An 18,390-nucleotide genomic window follows, 5' to 3' on the forward strand; every position below is an offset into this window, starting at 1 on the left:
TTTATTTCAGTTACGACTTTGACCAATGGAAAAAATTGTTTATTTCAATAAGATAATAAAATAATATATTTTCAGAAATTTCTATACAAATATATGGTTCCATTAATATTATAAATTAATAATTCTTTTAAAGGGCTAACTTTAATCGAAATTGTTGTTACAATACCAAATTTTATGGAGGACTTTTTACCCTCATGAACTATTTAATAGTGTATTTTAAAGGTATATGTGTGCCACGTGAACACATTACTATATATAATTATGCAATATTTTTTATGTCCACGTGGGTACATATATACCTTTAAAACACAATATTAAGTGTAGGGGAGTAAAAGGTTCTTTCCAAAGTTGGGTATCGTAATTACACTTTCGGTCAAAGTTCGGATATATTTCAGACTTTTTTCCTTCTTTAAAAGTACAAATATATCTAAGACGATTTAGTAAAATGTGTTCTATTGTGTTTTATTTTTTGTTAAACTTTAAATCTAGTAAATGTTCATATCTAACTTTTTTTATTGCATCCAAAAGCTCAGGTGTTGTATTTTCAAACTGCATCATAATATTGTGAAGAGTTCTAGATACAATAAGTGTTTCCTTACGCACAAATGTATCTAGAGGTATTGTGTGTGTGTGTGTGTGTGTGTGTATATATATATNTTTTATAAGCTCTAGACCGCTGAATATGTTTCATTTTCACTTGGATAATTCACTAGATTATTTGCGTCCATTTTATTGCGTTAATTAAGATCATTAATCATGGTCTTACGTTCAAAAATGAACTTTTCACAAGTGGGCGGGTTCATTCAAATTCTATGAAATTTCATCCTCCAAGTATATTTTGCAGTATCGAAAATAATTTGTTATTATCTTTTTGTTGAATATTTGTTGTCCAAGCTGTGATTACAAAATTCATAGCATCAAAAACATTACTTTTTCATGGATCAATTTCATGTTCCACTTCATAGCGTTCTAATATCATATGATAAAATTTGTTTCGATAATATATATTGAAATTGTTTATAGTCCGAACATCACAATATTGAATCTCAAAACACTCCATAAAATTAATAATTATTAATTTATCGATTAAATAATACTTATGTAAAATAACAATATTTGCGATCTTACCTATATTAATTTAATGAAAGCTTTACGGTATAAGGTATTGTTTGGACCAGATATGAAACACTTCATTGTAATTTATATATATATTCCAAGTATTTTAAAAGTAAAGTATAAAATCTTTTTTCATAAATAGCTATGAAGTATTTTCTACTTATGCATTGCTTGTATTTTAAAGAGCAACAAGGTATAAAGTATTTTAGACTAAGTATACCTATTTCAAGTATTTTTACGAACAAGGTATAAAATACTTTAGACTAAATATATTTATTTCAAGTATTTTTAGAGTAAGGTATAAAGTATTTTCTATTTATACATCGAGTATAAATGATGTTATATGTATATCTAGATTAGGTATTTTTATGAAAATGTAAAATATCTACGACAAATATATACACTACTTCAAATTATATCAACTATTTTCAGCACAAGGTAATCAGTACATTTGTGGACAAATACTTAATATATTCATTTAGTAATTCTAATATGTCTATAAAAAGTTTGATAATTAAAGAAATAAATATATATGAAAAACAGGGTATAGTAATAATTAGCCGAAAAATATAGGGCCATGATAAGGAGTTGTGTATCGTGGTTAATTGAATTCAGATGAGACTTATTTCAAGTATATAATTTATTAATATATGTTTACTTTGTTTAATCATAATTGTTCATTATTAACTTAATAAACATATCAAGAAATACTTTAATAAATAATAGGGTAAATTTATATTTTTGGAAATGAATTAGATACTTTGTTCATTTCAAATTAATTAAATTATTGAGATATTTTTTATTTTTTAAATTAATTTAATTGTTCAATCTTTAAGATCACTTTTAAATTTTTTCCAATTCTAACTTTATTGGTCAGAAAGTGTTTGAATTGGCTTAAAAGTTGGTCAAACCTACTTTTAAGTCAGTTTATGACTTCTGTAAGTGTTAGTCAAATATAAAATAACTTAAAATAAGTCAAAAATGAGTTAGAATAAATTAGAAAGTGTTTGACAAAGTCAAAAATGACTTAAAATAGTTTTAAAAGACTTAAAATAAGTCAAAAATCATAAGTAGGTGTCCTCTTACTTTTTATTTTTTACTTAAAAATCATTTCAGTTTGACTTTTTATTTTTAACTTAAAAACGACATTTATTAAGCCAATCCAAACGGACTCTTGCACTATGTTTGGATCATTGTTATCCATTGTATTGTATTGTATTGTTACTATACCTACAATATTTGTTTTGATTGTTACTTAAAACGTATTGTACTGTATTGTTAAAATTCGTTGTTACGTAACAATGAAAACCCCTAATTTATGGAACAACCAATTTGGTGTGTTCCCACTGTTACTTAATTTCTTTTTTTTTTCAATTATATCTTTACATAATATTTCAAAATAATATTTTACCCTGTACCTTAATTATTTAAATATAGTCAAACCTCCTACCGTAGAATAATTAAGGATATTTAAGTAAATTTATAAATTACAATAAATTACGATACAATCAAACTAAACAATTAAAATGTCATTAAACAACAACAAACAATACAATATAGCTAAACATTGTATCTATCATGCAATACAGTACAATAGAGTACAATACAATCTAGCTAAACATTGTATCTACCATACAATACAGTACAATAGAGTATGATACAATACAATACATTATGAAATAATGGATAACAATGATCCAAACAAAGTGTTAGTATTGAAACTAATTATTATAGTTAATATTGAGCTATTTTAATCATAAATTTAAGACTTATTAATAAGGATAAAATGAAATGCCATGCCTAATTTGTGTCTCAGAGTCTGTTTGACATTGTTGTTGGGAGGTCAAATATATTTTTTTTCTAACAAAATAGTGTTTGGCAAAATATGAAAACTGCGTTTAAATGATAGCAGAAATAACTATTATGCTGTTGGGATAGAAGAAACTTAAAATTTTAGCTTCTTAAAAAAAGTAAAAGAAGCAACAAATTATTTTCTCGAAGACTAAATATCTATTCCATATATACATATTTATCAATTTATCTCTTATTAATTATTTAACATATATCATAAATTTGATTAAGTTTCATACAATCTTTTTATTTTTTATTTTTCTATAATATTTTTTTATTTTATGTTTATATACTATTATTATTATTTTACATTTTGTATATTATTTACAGAATCATATAATAATGTAACAACACTTTTGTAGGATTTAAAATATGAAGGATTTTATTTATTTTTATGGTGAAGTTTTTGTATATAGTGGTTTAATTTGCGTATTAGTTTTTAAATTTATTTTCTTGATATTTTGAATTATATTTAAGTCATCATGTTAATATTTTACTAATATTTTATTTATTCATGTATAATATTGATAGAAAATTCAAATATGCATATTTTCATTAAAAAATTCCTAATCGATACTTAAAATAGTTTCTTTCTATAAAGTAATCTTAGTAATAAAAATACACTGATACTAACACTTTTGCGTAATTTGACTCTCTAAAGCATTTTTTTAAAAAAGATTAGTCAAACACAATTTGCTTATCAAAAATACTTTTCAAATGAATAAACCGAACACAAATTACTTACTTTCAAAATCAAATTTTTTTAAAATGATTTTTAAAACAAGCAGTTTCTAACGATAATGCCAAACAAACTCTTAATCTTATTTTTTAAAGGGTGTGAAATACCTTAACAATTCAATTAATTCGGAATGGATGAGTACTAAATAGTATTTAATATTAATTAAGGGTAAAATAGACATAAAAATAAATTATATCTTAATTTTTTCAAATTGAACAAATATTATTAGATAACGATTTTTAATATAATGGACAAGTAAAAATATAGAGAATATTAATAAAATATGATATTTAGGTAAATATTTTATGTGCACATATAAGTTTTTTTTTCCTGTTTTGGTCACATATACAATGTAATACTGCATTAAGTTTTTTTCCCGTTTTGGTCTAGAGGTGATTCATGCACCTGGAGCCCATTAAAGAATTTTCCATTTTAGGCCCAATAGAAAAACTTATATAAGAAAGAGTTGGATCAAGCTTAAGCCCATAAAAAAGCGTCACATTTGGGTGAGGCGAAAGAGAGGGAAACAGTGGCGGCGCGGCAAAAGTGAGTGTTAAATTCTATTGCTTGAAAAATACCACCCCGCCCGCACCCTGATTTCAAGGTTACCAAAAACTGCACCGACGAGCTTTCATCTTTCATCGGTTTAGAGAGAAAGCCTCGTTGACACCAATTATCTACCAGCCATTCTTCCTATTTTTCATACTCTCATCCACTCACTTACTCTTCTCTCAGAAATACACATTCACTTTGAAGCCCTAGTTTCCCAGATTCTAAATTCAAACTCTCGCTGTCTGTGATTTCTTTATCTGCAAACAAAGGTAATTCTTGAAAATTTGAAATCTTGAAAGTAGTTTAAGGTTCCGTTTTTTCAAACCCCCATTTGCCTAAATCTAGTAGAAACTAGAAAAAGGGGAAACTTGATACATTTTCCATTTTACGCTAAATTCATGCATTTGCAACTAGATTTTATTTATTTATTATATTTATCCTACTTAGTGTTTCTTGTTTTTTTTTTTAATCTCACCTGAATTTAGTTCTGAATGCTCAAGTTAAAACTTTAGGGATGCATGGGTTTTCTTTATTTAATCTTGAAAGTATTTTAAGGTTCCGTTTTCCTTCTTTTGACCTATTGCAAGCATCGTTTGCCCAAATGTGGGTAGAAACAAGAAAAGGGGGAAACTTGATACATTTTCCACATCACACTAAATTCATGCATTTGCAACTAGATTGATTTATATATTCTACTGTTTTTCTTTATAATCTCTAAGTGGCTGAATTTTGGCTTGTCCATTTAGTTATCAATGCTCAAGTAAAAGCTTTAGGGAACACTCTTTAGTCAGATGAGTTCAAATCTGATTTGGCTGTTGGATATGGTGTATAATTGCAACTCAAGCTTTGGTCTGCCTCTTTCTTACAGATTAGTTTCTAAAAATAAAGGTTTGGATAGACTAGCAAATAGGTTCAAGAAAAAGAAAAAAAGAGTGAATTTCCTACCCTTAGGCTAGGAGATAAGTGAATAAATAATTTGTGTAATATTTGAATCTATAGGTTAGTACTCTCGACAGATATCTATTCGTGCTACATATCCTCATTACTCAAAAGGAGATCATTTAGCCCCTGTTCTTTTTTTTTTGGCTCAGTTGCATTTATGAAGTTTAGCCAAAAGTAGATAAGTTTTTAATAGTGCCTCTGTAGTATGTGATACAATGAGGTACACATTAGAGAAAATGCCAGCAACGAAATGTTAACTAATATTGTATCAAACATTAATCCTCATTATTTTAAGCGCATATCAACGTTTCTATTTTTTTTACTCACACATTTAAGTATTTGGTACAAATAAGTATAACTTATTTTTTTAAAAAAATAACTGCAACTTGATTTGATATATATGTGCTCATGCCTCTCTTTTTGTTCTTGTCAGAGAAGCAATATTGGATTTTTCAGTTTGGAGTATAAGAAATTTAGCCCCTTGGTCTTTGTGAGAATTGAGAGAGTGAATTTCTAGTGATCTTGTATCACTGAAATATTCATCTCTGCGGGAACTTAGAACTTCAATACAGAGGTCATTAAGATGAAAATAAAGAGAAGAAACTAACTAGTGGAAAAGCAGGTATAGTAGGATTTACATATAGGATGACTGTCTTGTGAAGACATTTTTGGTAATGCCAATCGGGAAGTGACGAGACTTCAGCTAGAAGATCAAACCGAGATGTCAACTCTTGGAAACACATCTGTGTCACCTGAAAAGGCAAGAACAGCTGGTGGGGGCCATCACACTGCATCAGCAGGTAATATGTCTGAGAATCTTGGTGCTGACCAATCAAGAGAATCATGTGAAAACACAGTTCAAAATCTTAATCAGTCAGAATATCGAGAGAAATCACCTGGTCAGCCTAGAAAAAGAAAATCTATTTCAGGATCCCCAATTAGCAGTACTAGACTTCTACGTTCGAAGTCGAAGGAGAAGTCTGGAGCTTCTGAGGCAAAAAATACTGTGGTAACTCATGATGCTACCGAGGAAAAGAAAAGAAAAAGGAGAAAGAAAAAACACAGTAAACATATAGCTGCGAACGAATTCACAAGAATCAGGGGCCATCTGAGATACTTATTACAAAGAATAAAATATGAGCAAACCTTGATTGAAGCTTACTCTGGTGAAGGCTGGAAAGGACAAAGGTTAGTTACTTTTTATCAGAATTATTATGCTGTAAATTTAATTGATGAATGCTTAATGAAGGTTGGAAAAGGCAATCTTCTATAACTTGTTGCAGCTTTATTGTAGTACACAGTTTTCTGACTTGCAAATACTTGAACACTCATAGCAGCTTTTAGCTTAAATCAATATTTCCTATTTCTGAAGTTTGAACAGTATAAAAGGTTGATATTGATGGAACAAAGGCATAGTTACTTTAGTTCATTGAACCGAGAGATGTTACTCTAAAATATTTTATGTTAATGCCTGTATACTGGCCTTCCCCTATATCAATAAAATCATTTACCTTATTCAATAACAAAAAAAGTAGTTGGGAAGGGGTACTTTCAAGCTGTTCATGCCAAATTAGTGTTGCTTTGGTATGATGGTCTAATTACTTGCTCTTTACTGGGAGGAAGCAGGTGTAAGCATACTAACCCCGTAGATTTGTATTGTGCTTTGCTGACATCTGTCATAGTCTAAGGGCAATGGGTTTAGCACCGACTAGATTTTATTTCCCAAATAAGCTGATTCTATTTTACCCCGTCATGTCACATTCATAAGGCGGGGAGAATATTTATGTATATATGCCTAGTGCATTGTTTTTGTTTCTATAAAATTATCAGCTCTTTGACCTGAACCCTTAATTGCATTTCCCTGCTTAACCTAGCGTAAAATTATCTTGCTTGTATTTTCTATTTATTTTAAAATTTTGAGAACATACTTTTCAAAGTCACTGTTGGGTTTTATGGTCTCGACACTCTTGCAGCTTAGAAAAGATAAAGCTGGAGAAGGAGCTACAACGAGCGAAGACTCATATTTTTCGTTACAAATTGAAAATAAGAGATTTGTTTCAACGCCTTGATACATTACTTGCTGAAGGGAGGCTTCCAGCATCTTTATTTGACAATGAAGGGGAGATCGACAGTGAAGATGTAGGATATGCTTGTTGGCTGCTATAATTTTAGGTGTGTTCACGGTGCTATGATGTGATAACTGGATTACTAAGGCATCTTTATTTTTCTGCAGATATTCTGTGCGAAGTGTGGCTCTATGGATCTGCCAGCTGATAATGATATTATTCTCTGTGATGGCGCTTGTGAGCGTGGATTTCACCAGTTGTGTGTGGAGCCACCTCTGTTAAAAGAAGACAGTAATGTTCAGTTATCCCGTTGATAATTTTTCTGATAGCTTTTGTTTTATAAAGTGTCAAATAACTTCCTTACTCTCATGGTTCTCTTGTTCCTTGCTATGATTATAGTTCCACCTGATGATGAAGGCTGGCTTTGTCCTGGCTGTGATTGCAAAGTAGACTGCATTGACTTGCTTAATGATCTTCAAGGAACAGATCTTTCTGTCACTGACAGCTGGGAGGTTGTGTCTAGATCATTCTTTCCTGATAATCAGCAGTTAGGTTTTTATGATCTTTATGATCTCAATTGTTGTTCCTAAGTGTCTTCTTCTAACATGTGTAGAAAGTATATCCCAAGGAAGCTGCTGCTGCTGCCTCCGGGGAAAAGCTGGATGATATTTCTGGTCTTCCATCAGATGACTCGGAGGATGATGATTACAACCCTGAAACTCCAGATGTAGGAAAAAATGATTCGGAAGATGAGTCGAGTTCTGATGAATCTGAATCTGATTTTTACTCTGCATCTGAAGACTTGGCAGAAGCCCCTACTAAAGATGATGAGATCTTGGGGCTTTCTTCTGAAGACTCGGAAGATGATGACTTTAATCCTGATGATCCAGATAAGGATGAGCCGGTTAAAACAGAAAGTTCAAGTTCTGATTTTACGTCCGACTCTGAGGATTTTAGTCTGATAGTTGATACTAATAGGTTGCGAGGTGATGAACAAGGGGTTTCCAGCTCAGTAGATAACAGTATGCCAAACTCGGCTTCCCTAGAGGAAAAAGCTAAAGTTGGCAAAGCTAAAGGGAATTCGCTGAAGGATGAGTTGTCTTATCTTATGCAGTCTGATAGCCCTCTTGTCTCTGCCAAAAGGCACATAGAGAGGTTGGACTACAAAAAGCTGCACGATGTAAGCTTCTATTTTTATTTATAATTATTTATGTTCGTATAATTGTCCAATATATGCTTTCTAATTATCTAGAGTAGTATTTATGTATATAACTAATTTAGTACCTCTCATCCCTCTTGACATGCTCTTGCCTTGGTCGATCTCTTAACTGTTTAGATTCAGAGTATTAAATTTACTGGCGTACTCCATATAGAATATCCATATTTGTTAGAAGAGCACATGGAAACTCCAGTGGCATTGGTCATGCCAGTTTTGCTTGACCAGTTTGTTTCTGTCATCATTTATGAGATTATCATATTCAATATTACTCCGGTTTTTCTTTAGCACAAAGATTCAGTTCCTGTTTGGGTTAGTTCTTCGATTTTTTTTCTAGATGCAACTTATCTATCATTGACTGGTCATTCACATAGTCACATTAACATAATTTTCTGGTTTTGTCCTGATTTCATCAGTATAAAATTTGTCATGAGAGCCTATTGACTAGGATAGTGGGAGATAAGTGGGAACAAAAACACACCAGCCTTTTGTTGGGAGTCACATTTTGTCTCTTTGTGATTGGGTATTGTAGTCACTTTCTGTGGTTTGAAGTCTAGAATATCATCGTACATGGCATATACAAGAACTGGGTCACTAAATTTTAGTACAGAAAGGTTTCGAGGGAAATACAACATAAGCTCTTATCTAAAACATTCAAATTGAATTCTAACGGCTGAGTCGATCGAAGTTCTTATATAGGTGCTTAAGTTGTACAAACTGTCAAGCACTTACCATTATAGCGGATAATGTTGTTTCTCTTAAAGAGCTGCATGACTAATGTTTAGGTTACTGAGGTATGTTCTTACTGTCTTCGTTGATTGATATCTTGCTGAATTCGTCACGTGATATAAAGGTCATCTCCTGGAAAGAATGGGATTCTTTTCCCAAACCATGGCTTGTAACTTTCATATGATCTGTGGTTCAGCTGGTGGAGTTGATGGACAGCTACTCTGGCACAACCAAGTTGAAATATCAAGCTCTTGCACTTAACATGGATATTAAAATCATTCTTAAAAAAATTAAATCATAACTTTTTTTCTATATTGTATCAACATAATCTAAGATCTATTATGTTGAAAAACTTTTTTTTTCAATTTAAATGGTACGTCTCTGCATGGCGTATATTCATCAATCATGTACGGTTTTTGTGCTCTTCAATGTGACTCCTTATTTTTTTTCTTCAACCTGATTGGATTAATTTGCTCGGATTGGTGTATGAAGGAAACATATGGAAATGGGTCTTCTGATTCTAGTGATGAAGATTATGATGATGGTCCTTTACCCAAGGTGAGAAAGTTGAGAAACGCCAAAGGTGCTATGGCTTCTCCTAGTTCGACTCCTGCAGATATCAAGTATCAAAGTGGGAAACAAAAAGGGATTGGGCATGCTTCTGATAGTGGAATCTCTGAGAAACTCAAAGTTGGAGGCGCGGGCACCTCCGAATCTCCTTCAAGTGGTAAAAGAAAAACATATGGAGAAGTCTCCACCAAGGTATTTGTCGGCTTTACCCTGGTTCCAACTGCTTACATAATTTGATCAGTCTTTATAGTTCCAGTGATATCTTACTTTCCAACAACAACAATAACAACAGACCCCGTGAAATCCTACAAGTGGGGTCGACATCTTACTTCATGAAAAGTAAAAACAGTACCTCTTGAAGGTAGGAGGAGATCATACTTATGTCATTCTTGAAGAAATAGTGTTCAATGGATATGATGAATACACTTCATTAACTTTCAAGCAAACCTTATTTACTCTTTAGATGCCTTCTGAAAGTTTATTTTTCAAACTGTTGTATGGTACTTGTGGCTTTTCTAATTATGTTCTCTTTTTTCTTTTTAAAAAATTGCTTGAAGAGACAAATTGATAAGTTTTTGAATGAAATGTGACTGAAAGAATATCATTTGTTAGTTTTCATGCATTTCCTCACTTAAGTTTAATGCTTTTTTGGGTTTCAGAGACTATATGAATCCTTCAAGGACAATCAGTATCCTGACCGTGACGCAAAGGAGAAGTTGGGTAAAGAATTAGGGCTAACAGCTCACCAGGTTTTATAAGCTTTCCCTGGCATATGTTAATTTCAGCTTCATCCTCTTTTTTGTCACTTGTGTCTTCTTTATTGCTTTGTGGCCTGCTCATTTTGCCGCCTTAGTTACTTTTTTCTTTTAATTAATATACAGGTCAGTAAATGGTTTGAAAATGCTCGTCATTGCCATCGTCATTCTCCTAACTGGAACAAAATTATGAGTCAGAAAGTGTCGGAAGAATCTCCATCCAAATCACAGATAATTGGAGAACCACTTGGAACTGAATCTAATAGCATCATTGCTTCCTGCAATGGGGTTGAGAAATTGGAACAACCAAAGCAATGTCTAAATGGAGAAAAAGGTCATGCAATAGATAAGAGTGAAGAAGAATTGTTGATACAGGACACCAGTGGAAAAAAATCTAGTGAACCAACTAAAAAAGTTCATACGACGAGTCAAGGATCAGAGGACACTCCCCGCAGTAAGACTTCCAAGAAGCAGAAGGCAAAAGTTGGTACTGCGAATTCTCAGAATGATAATACAACAGAACAAGCATCGGGTGGCACTCCCTGCAGTAAAACTTCCAAGAAGCAGAAGGCAAGAGTTGGTACTGCAAATTCTCAGAACGATAATACAACAGATCAAGGACCAGATGATACTCCCCAAAGTAAGACTCGCAAGAAGCCGATGGTGAAGGTTGATACCCCTAATTCTCAGAACGTCCGTAGAAGTAGTAGGTTGCAGAAACAAGGCTGAAGAGTGGAAGTTCCAAATTCTGGAATCTCTTGTGTGGAACATTATCTAACCTGGAAGTTTTCTGATATCGGTGAATGGTTAAAGATTGAAACGTTAGCTAGTTGTAGGTGGAACTTTGCAGTACAGAATCATGTGGAGTCCTCCGGATCAATCTTAACTCATTCTGAATATGCATCATGGAGAGTCCGAGAGATTAGCTGAATTTTGTTCTTAGTAGTTACCCAGTGATTAAAGCTGTGGATCTATCAGGGACTAGATGGTATTTAAATTTCAATTATGCTTTACATTTATGTCTCAATCGTACAGTAGACATGGTACGGTGTTGCAGATGAAAATGTGTCTTTTCTTTTTATTTACTTGGTTTTCATTGTCCTTCCGTTGTGTAACTGTCAGTAAAGATGAACCTATTTCAGTTGAATTGCTGCTCCATTTTGGTGAAGACAAATATATCATTTGTTAAGAATTAGTGTAACAGCGATGAATAAGGCGTATCAGTAATGTTTCTACTTGTTAATGCCCATATGATCTTTCAACAAAGAACTTTTACTCCAAGTGATATTACTCAGTATATAGGTCTAGTTTCAAAAACTAGAATAATAGTTAGCTATCTTCAAAGGAGAATATAAAAAAAATATATCGGAGATTACACGGAATAATAAGAAGGTTTGAGAAATGAGAAAGAAGAATATATTCAAAATAATTTAAAGTAATTTTTATAAATAAGAGTAAACAGTTAAATTACAAAAAAATAATAATTAAAAAATATTTTTTTTTTCGGGGCTAATTATGTGTTCAGGTTAGCTTTTAGACGTCTATATTTGGGTACACCAATATATTTATTTATTTATTTATTTTGGAGAAACTGGTACTTGTAAAATTTCCTAAACCAACCAGTAAAGTAATCTACCGGACGATCGGAACATGGAGTGGGAGAGTGATGAGAGAGAGCTAAAGGCTGTCGGAGCTAAGCCTCTACCGGACGGACGGAGTGGACTCCGTATACACGGCTGGGAGATTGAGTCTAGAATGCATTCCATTCTCACTTCTCTTCAGCTTCAACAGTATTCTTTTACTCCTTTTATATATACAATTCTATTAAGCGCTTATTTGTTTCCGTGGCTGCAACTTGTTTGTTTCATGTTTAAACAATTTAAAATTGTTTGGATTGCTGCGTAGTTGATTGATTAACTACGCGGAAACAGAAAATCATGCAGGCTACGGTAGGAAGATGTGAAACATGAAATAAGACTTCTGCTCCTACAGAATTGGAGTTGTAGCCTTATCCTCTACTTAATCTGTACTGTTCTAATCCACAATAGCTATTTTGATGAGAATTGATATGCAATTTCGTATTGCGTGAATCTTTTGCACTATTTTGGATAACTCCTCATGATCCTGAATTTCAATGATTCATCACTCAGGCCTGAGGTTTTACTGATTCTTATATTAGTGTATGCATTCCCTGCAAATCTTAGGTTGAGTGCTGCATTGATGAGGGTTCTTAATTATTCAATTTTGTTCAAAGAATGTTTGCTGTTTGACCGTCCTGCCTGTGACATATGACCTGTGAAGAAGTATCCCTAAATATTAAACTCTCCCTAACCCCATGAAAAAAGATTGCCATGCATTTGCTGTATTGGACATTTTTTTGTGGACTTTTATGTTTTTGCATATAGTAATTCATATCCTCTTCTTGGGAAGCACACTTATCTCTTTGATATCTTGAAAGGGTCTAATTCCTCCCTAAATTGTTTGATATGCATAAAGATGGGAAGAAAAACTTGCGACCTCTCACTTGCCAGAGATGGTATTTGGGGACAATTCTTTGGTGCTTAAACATGTGAATACTGGCACAAAAATTTACTTTAATGCTTGACTATGACTATACATTCACCAGGCCTTACAATGGAAGTGAAACTGTTGAAAGGAATGCCTGGGTCTGAATCTTATATCATTGGAGTAATACTTATTAAAGTTTGTAGACATTTTATTATTCACTCACACTTTTTTAGATTGTAAAAGTTAGTATGCCAGCTTGTTTAATGCTTTCTACTTTGGTTAGGCTGTTTCATCAGTTATTTTGTCCTTATCCTCAGTCCATGACTTAAATATTGAATTTTGAGTTACACTTTCAATAATTGCTGATCACTTGGAAAATTAATTTATTTGAATGGGAACATTTTTATTTATATCCCTTCTTCTACCTTTCCCTTTAGTTATTGATCCTTTGCTGTCAGACTCAAAAGTTGTTTTAACTATTCTTGTTAATTTTGTATAATAGTGTGTTAGAGGATTATCAAATGAAAACAGCTGTAGTCTTCAATTGGAGGATTGCATTGACAAGATTGATTTGGTTGCTCTGGCATCAAAAGAACCTATTCTCTTTTATGATGAGGTTGGTGAATGAGAATTTGGTGATTTCAGGGTCATTTAACTGAGGAGTATTATCCATTTTCTACCTGTGTTACCTGTCTAGCACCCAAGTTGATTCCATTTTTTCATTCAACAGATCATCTTATATGAGGATGAACTTGCTGATAATGGAGTCTCACTTTTAACAGTGAAAGTGGTAATGTTATTCTGGTTCTTATTAAGTCATATCAATTTGTCCGACTTCCGATTCACTGATGAACGACTTCTCTGTATTTCTAGAGAGTCATGCCAAGTAGTTGGTTCTTGTTGCAGCGTTTATGGGCGAGTGTCTCTGTTGAGGAAACATAAGCAATATCTTTTAGCGCCTGAGTTATTGTTTCTTAGTCTCTTTTACTTATGGTTGAATGCATTACACAGCTTAGAGTTGATGGAGTGCTAATGAGGCTAAGAGACACCCGTTTACATTGTTTATTTGGGGCATACGAAATCAGTTATTCTTCGAGAAAACTGCTGGAGAGAAGCCACATTTCAAGCCTTGTTTTCTGTAAGTTCAATATCATCTGCATACATGTTCCAGAGAGACATAGTTAACAAAAAGATAAAGAATAGTACCAGGGAGACCTCCCCACCCTTTCCACTTCTATATACACCTATTGATCTATCTACGATGATGACCCTAGATTTCCACAGTTGCTAACATTTGTTCTTGATTTCAAAGCTGTTATTTTTGCTATCTGTGTTGTCTGTCACTTCTGGTGCCTCCCTAATATTTTCTACAACATAGACAATATAGGTTGTTTGGCATACTAGAGACCATTTTATTCACTGTTTGAGCAGGCAGTCTCGATGTTACTTTATCTTTGTATTTTTAGGGAGAAGTCATTCATCTACTCCTTTTATAGACTTGTTGGCATGTTTCATGATCCCTAAAGGTTTGTTGATGCCGTAATGATACAGGAAACTGTGGTGCTGAAATTAGTTACTCAAAGCAGAATAGTTGACAGGCTTCAGGGAGGAATTTCATAAAGAACAGATTAGGATTTGGAATAAGATTTCTTCTGTAGTGAGATGAACAAACCAGATTCTAATGCAGTGAGAAGAAATGCAGGAAATAAAGAAAGAGAAAAGGAAGTAGGAGAAAAGGGGTGGGAAGGTGGGCAGTCCTCTTTACCCTCATAAGGTCGAAATCTATCTATGCACTCCACATTTTCAAATCATAATCTTCTTCATAACCAGACCAGAACAATTCGTGTCTCAATTACAACTAATAACAAGAAGCACAAGTCTTGAAGATTAAAACCTCTTGTTGCCTTTAGAATATCAGGGTACTAAGTTGTTACTAGACATCTTAAAGATCGATTTTACTAGGACTCAATTATACCTCTAGAAATCGCCCGAACCGCTATAACAGATTCCCTATGGTGCAAGTGCACATAGGCAAAACGAAAGAAATAAGATAGGAAAAGTCAAATAAAGTAGTTGGGCTCCCTTTGACCAAAATCTCAAAATAACCTTGACAAATGAGTGTAAAATTCCTTGAAACTAATGCCTGCACTATTTAGATGGCATTACACTCTCTCTATATGACTTCAACGGTAAGGATTTTGAGAGAGTTCACTTTAGTTGGTCCAATTCAGTGAAGGTGAAGCAGATCTTTCTTCTCGTATATCCGTTTTCAGAAAATTCTTTACTTTGGACGTTCAGTGTATTTTTTTTTTATGAATGGTAACTAAAAACCAAAGTCATTTGTATTTTAGCTGCTGGAAACAGCTTTCCTTTCAAAACATCTGGAATTTCTTCTGCCCCATAAAACCCAACACACATGATGACAACTGTATTACAAGATCCTTCCTCATTTCCTGGTACTACAATTGCCTCAAGCAGTAAACAGATTCTTCACATTGAAAGCATAACAAAATGCTGGCTGAAAAGATTCAAAAGTTTGTATCTCATAGATTGGGGATGTAAGGATTACTCTGGTCTGGTGTTAGATGGTATTTACTTTAACTTACTTTTAGTTTGTTTTTTAGAAATTCCTTACAGATCTTCTTAATTTTTGCAGAAAGGATATCCTTCTGATTGTGCTGCGTATAGTGATCCAAGCATTATTGGTGAAAGGCTGACCATCATAATGCAGAAGTGTCAAAAGCTCAGTATCGAAAAACCATGTAAGCATTAGGTGTGCACAACATTGTTGTATCTGATCCTTCTTTCTATGTTCCTCCTATTTGTGGAATTTAGTCAATAATAATTGATCTTCAAGGAAGTTATGGAATTATTTGACTTTCTGACTTCTGATTTTTTCTTCTTACGACTTTGATTTTCTTCCCTATGTAAGTGTAAAGGATGGGAAAAAACACCGCATTGAGACATGCAAAGAGTGCAACATGATTGGTGCCTTGGATAAATGGAAGTGATATGACACAGTAGAGACTTTCTTAAAAGAATCAAAAGGCTCTATGAGCGATGCAAACACTAGGTGATTTTTTCTATTTACTTGAGCCTTGATAGGCAGAGTTGTCCAGTACATGTGCTAGTGGGAGGTAGCAAATACTGGTGTAACAGTCAAGGTGCATGCTAGCTGTCCGGACACCGCCGTTATTAAAAAAAGGCTCTATGGCAGATGAACTTTTGACACTCTGCACCTTCCCACCTAAACTTATTTTGCAAGCATTTAACTTTCAAACTCACAAAATGATGCATCTATGGCTTTTTCACAAGCTTTTCCTTGCTTCACCAACAAAAATGTCTAGCAGAAGTGCAGAACCTCATCAGGAAGTGTGGGAATTTTAGTGGTTCTCTTGGGAAGAGGTTGCTGGTAGTGTTGTGATTGCACTACCAGAGTTGTGCTGATCAAAAAGTTAAAAATGAAAGCACCTAGTATATTTTTGGTGAAACTTCCTCCCTTGGTATCAGATCTGGTTGAGCAAAAAAATCCTTTGTTCATTAACTTTTTGATTGAGGAACAAATGTTATTGGTAAACTTGATGATGCGTTAGTTGGTAAATGGTAAATGAACAACAGAGAACCCATTTGTGATGATAATAGTCAAGTTATGATGAACATTATTTTTCAGAAGTAAAACAAATAAATACAAAAAATTGAGACAAGACAATTCATACAATTTTATGATTCCAGTCAGAGGTTCTAAGTTTGAATTCACCGCCTTTATCAACAGGATTATTTCGTGTGCTACTAACCCAAAAAAATCAAGGTTGCACTTGAAAGGGCATGTTGCAACATAAGACAAATATATTGAAAGTGTTCCTTGCCAGGATGGTGGGGTTGATTCAGGGCAACTAATTAAACTTCAGTCACTAGCCAACCTTTTTCCCCATAATTACTTTCTTCAAACTTTCTCTTTGTCAAGGCTTTAGTAGAACATGTAAAAAAGATTGTCTTCAACTGTAGGCTGTGGTTTTGATCTATGTATTCCAGAAGATTGCAAAGTCCATTAGTATTTGATGGTCTATACTAGTACGTCTATGTAAATGATGAGATCTTAAGGCCATTTTTGCATTAGTTAGCCAAGCAGGGACACTAGGTTCAACAGGTTATACTGGTATATTTTAAATAGTTGAGGGCAGACCAAAAAGGTTTATGAAGTGCATTCAAGCATATATGCAGCATGTACAAATAAATGAAGTACTCAGAGGTGGTGAGTGGTAATTTTTGAAAATGTGAAAGGGTTCTTGTAAGCTCCGTAGAATTTGCACCATTGTTAAAAAAAATTAATAATGGACAATAATTTGTATACCCTAGTATAGGTAACTGTTGCTTCTAATATCTAAACTGGCGAACAAGTGGTGCTGGGTGGCTTTTGTCAAATCGATATGAAAGATAAAAGCTTCATATCGATAGTAGCAACACCAAAATTTCAAGGTGGGGGTGGGAGGAGAGTGAAGGCGTTGTGGCCTATGCTAGCCCTCCTAAATGCGTCATGACATGTAGAAGCGCACCACTTCTTCCTCAAAGTTTTTGAGAAGCTCAAAACTTTAAAATTGCCAAATTGAGAAGTCAAAGTTCTCTTTGCTACTGACTGAAATATTATAACTTCAACTGGTCATGTGGGTTCCTAAGTGTGTAAGTGAAGTTACAATTGATTGAAAATTTGGTCTTACAATGAGATATTATCTTATGTTTCTATCTCTTATGCATTAGACAATCTGAAAGTTGAGAGTTGAGGACTTGTAGGTCAGCTATTTCTGTAGAATCTGATGGCAGTAGGGTACATCTCTGAACAGTTAGATTGATTGCCGACATGCTTTCATACCAACCTTATGAAGCACTTTGTAGAGAATGGTTTGCTGACTCTGGTGCTGAATAAAGTAGGCCTAGACTTTGTGATTTTGGAAGGGGAAGTATAAAATGTTAATTTAGACTTGTGTTTCATGTGTGTGCAGGAGAAGTTCAACAAAATTCTAGAGTGGTGCTATTGGTGGGTTTCTGTTTTGCTGTTTCGTGTAGCACTTTAAGTGTTATTGCTGACCATAAGTAGTTTTGAGTTCTGTTCTGTGGCATGTGATAGTGGAAAGAGGTCTAACTTACATTTGACATGTTGAAAGCAATAGAGGTGAAGGCCCATCCATTTCTTTTGCCAGTGTACTGTGTGACAACTTTTTCCTGAACACTATCCACCACCATCTAAAATAACAAGAAAGTAGAGAAGGGAAGGGGAGAGACTAGATATCCATTTCCTTCTCTTAGATGTTGCTAACCAGGAAATGGAATTACATCTGATCAAATATTTTA

At 33.5% G+C, this 18,390-nt stretch overlaps 1 protein-coding gene and 1 pseudogene across 1 annotated transcript; both read left to right on the plus strand.

Annotated features, from left to right (window-relative positions):
• Positions 1-4,206: 4,206 nt before the first annotated feature.
• On the plus strand, positions 4,207-11,731 carry LOC107008023 (pathogenesis-related homeodomain protein). Its single transcript, XM_015206909.2, has 9 exons — positions 4,207-4,527; positions 5,634-6,388; positions 7,174-7,339; positions 7,434-7,557; positions 7,666-7,778; positions 7,880-8,446; positions 9,704-9,973; positions 10,441-10,530; positions 10,663-11,731. The coding sequence occupies exons 2-9, from the start codon at positions 5,922-5,924 to the stop codon at positions 11,263-11,265; spliced, it is 2,400 nt and encodes a 799-aa protein (XP_015062395.1). The 5' UTR covers positions 4,207-4,527; positions 5,634-5,921; the 3' UTR covers positions 11,266-11,731.
• A 455-nt stretch (positions 11,732-12,186) lies between these two features.
• On the plus strand, positions 12,187-15,929 carry LOC107008431 (annotated as a pseudogene).
• Positions 15,930-18,390: the final 2,461 nt, after the last annotated feature.

Source organism: Solanum pennellii, chromosome 1, assembly GCF_001406875.1.
Source record: "Solanum pennellii chromosome 1, SPENNV200".
Lineage (NCBI taxonomy): Eukaryota > Viridiplantae > Streptophyta > Magnoliopsida > Solanales > Solanaceae > Solanum > Solanum pennellii.

Bases quoted from the DNA above. Each gene is read 5' to 3' on its own strand.
- LOC107008023 (XM_015206909.2), top strand. From the start codon at position 5,922: ATGTCAACTCTTGGAAACACATCTGTGTCACCTGAAAAGGCAAGAACA. The intron at 7,340-7,433 runs GTAGGATATGCT...ATTTTTCTGCAG, and splicing joins GGGAGATCGACAGTGAAGAT to ATATTCTGTGCGAAGTGTGG. The intron at 9,974-10,440 runs GTATTTGTCGGC...TTTGGGTTTCAG, and splicing joins ATGGAGAAGTCTCCACCAAG to AGACTATATGAATCCTTCAA.